The sequence below is a fragment of the Sinocyclocheilus rhinocerous genome, unplaced genomic scaffold, assembly GCF_001515625.1.
Source record: "Sinocyclocheilus rhinocerous isolate Xijiao unplaced genomic scaffold, SAMN03320098_v1.1 scaffold314, whole genome shotgun sequence".
Classification (NCBI taxonomy): domain Eukaryota; kingdom Metazoa; phylum Chordata; class Actinopteri; order Cypriniformes; family Cyprinidae; genus Sinocyclocheilus; species Sinocyclocheilus rhinocerous.
In genome coordinates, this window is record NW_015630021.1 from 836,265 (window position 1) to 840,315 (window position 4,051).

General features: G+C 32.2%; 1 protein-coding gene across 2 annotated transcripts in view; it reads right to left on the reverse strand.

Moving 5' to 3' along the window:
* Positions 1–1,343: 1,343 nt before the first annotated feature.
* LOC107739512 (solute carrier family 2, facilitated glucose transporter member 3-like) overlaps positions 1,344–4,051 on the reverse strand; it is a 22,675-nt gene continuing 19,967 nt past the window's right edge. For both annotated transcript variants that reach the window (XM_016551653.1, XM_016551652.1), the window contains exon 11: positions 1,344–3,322. In XM_016551653.1, the coding sequence (XP_016407139.1) occupies positions 2,972–3,322 (351 nt within the window). In that variant the 3' untranslated portion in view covers positions 1,344–2,971. The remainder of the gene's footprint in view (positions 3,323–4,051) is intronic.

Consider the following 4,051-nt stretch of genomic DNA (forward strand, 5'->3'; position numbering starts at 1 on the left):
TGTGTGTGTGTGTGTACAAGTGTGTGTCCGCGCGTGTGAGTTGGTGTGTTGATTTTGCACTCTAGATGTTTTAGAGTTTCACCCCTTCATTGCTGTGCAATTTTTTTCTGCATTGTGGGGGATTTGTAGATTGTACACAGAAACATTTTCTGTATTTTCACGAGTGTGACTATTTTTTTTTACGACCACTTAGCTTTTTCGAATCTTGCCCTCAATTTTTTTTGTGTTCACATACCAAGTGTCATAAAAGTCACCAGGTTTCGTACCATTCTGGTGAAGCTACGATTTTTAAAAATTCAAAATGTAAAATTCTCCGGTCAAAAGTGACCGAAGACCGCGGATAAAGGCTAAAAGCTCAATTGTAACACAAATGAGAAAGAGGGGATGTTACGTAAAATATGTAACAGCGAAAGATTATCGTACACATATATGCAGGAAAATGTAGCGAAGACCAAAGCTACAATGTAAACATGTATAAAACACACACAAACAAACCGTGTCTAGCAATAGTACAGGTAGTGTGATTTAATTTATCATTATATTTATTTAGGTTGGAAAATAACATATTATGTTCATTGGTACTCCTCTAATTCAAATAAGACTTCAAATTATATTACTGGCATATTTATTGGTAACTAGAGAGTTTATTAACGTATAACAACGTACGTATTTAAAATATACTATTTATTAATGTAAACTCACTTTTTTCAGTTTAGTCATCACTAGTGCAGTTGTAAATAATGGTCACCTAACCAAAATTATGCCTACGTTTAAATATTTGTTTTTTCACTTACATCTTTAAGTCTGCGGTTGGTCCGTGAGGAAAACTGCCGTAGGTTTTACAATAATCCTTAAATAATCTGAATTTCATCTGTATTTAGTCTAAATATGAAAGTTTCTCTTCACCTGTTGTTAACCAGAAGCACGCTTGATGACGCATAAGTGTGATGCTAAAATCTGATTGGCTTCAAAGGTCACTGTTAACTATGATTGGTTATTTACGCGATAGGACGCAAACAGAGGCAAATGACGTTGCGTTATTTGAATTTCAGTCCAGTGATTAAAAATACTTTTCTGTAAAAATAAATAAATTAAATAAAAGAAAAAAAACTAATTGTTATCTGAAAGACCTATAAATATTCATTAATTAATTAACAAATTCACATTATTTATTTATATGTACAGTAAAAACAGTTATCTTTATGACTTTATGAATATATTTTTGTGATAACTAGGTTACTCCAAAATACCACAAGTTATTGTATACTTTTGAATCTGATGTATCCTATTAACATTTAGGAAACAGGAGAAATAAAATGATTTAGACTATTTATTCTCAAAATAATACAATTGTACACAGTGCCACTCATGATTTTGTTACACATTCAGGAAAAACCACCATAAAATATACAAATGTCAAAACATCAACACTTCTGTTTAGCAGACACTCTCCTTTTGAACTGCAATTACATCAATTACACCATTCAACACACATTAACTTAGTTATTTACAGGGTGATGCTCTTCTAACTGTACAGTAAGCAAGTAACTATGAGTTGTGTACATTATGCACAGTAAAGGTACAGTATGTGAAAGGTATAAACAGTTAATAAGATGGTTGTGTTTGTTAGTGTTAGAAGAGGGCTGGCTCATTGTGACGCTGCTCTTGACCACTGGGATACAAACCACAGTGCACTACTGCAAGAGGAATGTTGTCTTTCTTGGTCTTTTTTGGAGTTTCTCTCCGTGCAACATATAAATGATCACAAGACATCAGAATGGGAAAAAGCAGTTGTTCAGATTACACCTGGCCTATAAATGTGCTTATTAATAAATACTTTCACATTCAATATCTAGACAAAAATAGCAATACCTAAGCAATGGCAGCATAAAGCGTCAATTGCCTTACGTGATAGGAATTATTGGTAGATTCTCTAATTTAAGTAAAAAATAAATGTATAAACAAATAAATACTATATGTGTTCTCTATGAAAGGGATTCAAACTAAGTGTCGGAAACGGCAGAACAACATTTATTATAAACACATTTATTCAAATCAAGTGAGACTTCTCTCACTACTCTGTCAAACCTCAAAGTGAGTCAGTGCAGCACACACGTGACGCTGGAATACTAAATCACCAAGCACAGGAAATTCAGTAGCGGGATTAATGCTCATAATCTTGATCACGTCATTTGCTAAAAATCTTTATCTTGGATATCTGAAATGTGAACTTGTCTAGTTATGGAGACCGTATACATTATATACAGTACAATTCATCGAACACTGGTTGGTCATTTTTGGTGATTTTAGTTTCTTTAGATGTATTATTTTTGGCAGTAAACTATTCTTGGCATAAGCTTTACTAGCTAAGCACTTTCTGTAATCTAAATATTTTTTATGAATCTTCTAATTAAATATATGTTTTAAGTGTTTTTGATAAATGGTAGTAGTGATCTGAAGTAATGAAAACGTATATATCTCTATGCACACTATATTTTATACAAAATGAACATCCTCAAGATTATGAAGATCGCCAACTATCACTCAAGGGAAAAACACTTTGGTTTTTCTAAAAGCAAAAAATTGAGTTTTTTTTTTAGAAAATTCCCTTTTTCTGTTTGATCTGACATAGGAAACAATGTCCTGTTTGATAATTCACATTAAAACTGCACTAAAATGCACAAACAGGAGTAAATGAGCAATAAATAGATAAAATCTTTAAAACATGAATCAATATTGCACCAAACCATCAGTTGTCAAACTACACAATAAAATAAAGCTCATGGACTATGAGCTCTCGTATCCTTTCAAAATATAACTAGGTGATCTGTGACTTTCCCCTGTGGTTACCTTCTTAATCTGTTTACCCTAAATAATCTTTTTCCAGTAAATAAATCTCTAGTATTATATTTCTATCTTCAGTAGTACGTCATGTCTTTAATCATATTAAGCTATAGAGTTACACCATTTCTTAGATGGTGGAATTAGATTTCTCCTCTTTACTAGAATCCACCAGTGGCTGGGTAACTGAGCTAGGTTTTTTAGCATCTGCCGCAGCTTTCTCAGATGAGCTTGCACCCTGTTCCAAGGAAGATTTGGAAGCTTCCACCAATGGGACCTTTTCTTTGACCGGAGAGGCTGGAAGTGCGACTCTGCCGGGCTCCTCCACGGAGGTGGCAGTCGGAGGCGGAGCCCCGCCAAAACCACGGGCGATGTCATCAAAAGTTCGCCCTTTAGTCTCCGGAACTTTGAAGTATGTAAAGACGAAGAAGATGATGAGGAAGATCATGAATATAATGAAGACATATGGCCCACACAGCTCCTATAATTCACAAACAATAAGAAAAAAGTTCATTCTGACATAGTGCACACATTTTATCACAAAATATGATCACAATAACGTGCTAGTCATGAGATAAAAATGTATTATATTAGGAAAATTATTTTAAAACTCATTTAAAGTTTCAAATTCAAGTTCATAGGTGAGTGATTTAAAAAAGTTTATAAATGTTTAATTGAAAAGCTTGTTCTCCAAACAGAATATTGAAAGATTTACTTTAAAAACAATACAGTAGTTTTAAGTGGTTAAAGTAATGGCAATTGATTTAATAAATTAATCTAAATTAAACTCCTACCTCCAATTCTCTAATTTAGGGAAATGGATTCCCACAAGGAGAGGAATACAATAATTTATAATAAAATAAGATCACAATAACCAGCTAGTCATGAGATAAAAAATTATTATAATAGAATAATTATAAAAAAAAAATTGTTAATGGGTTAGATTAAAATTATTTTAAATTCAAGTTTAAAGGCGAGTTATAAAAAAAAAAAAAAATATATATATATATATATTTAATTGAAAAGCTGGCTCTCCATATAGAATATTAATAATTTTACTTTAAAAGACAACACAGTAGATTTAAAGGGGTCTTATGATGTTGCTAAAAAGAACATGATGTTGTGTATTTGGTGTAATGCAATGTGTTTACGCGGTTTAAGGTAAAAAAAAAACAAACATTATTTTCCACATACTGTACATTATTGTTGC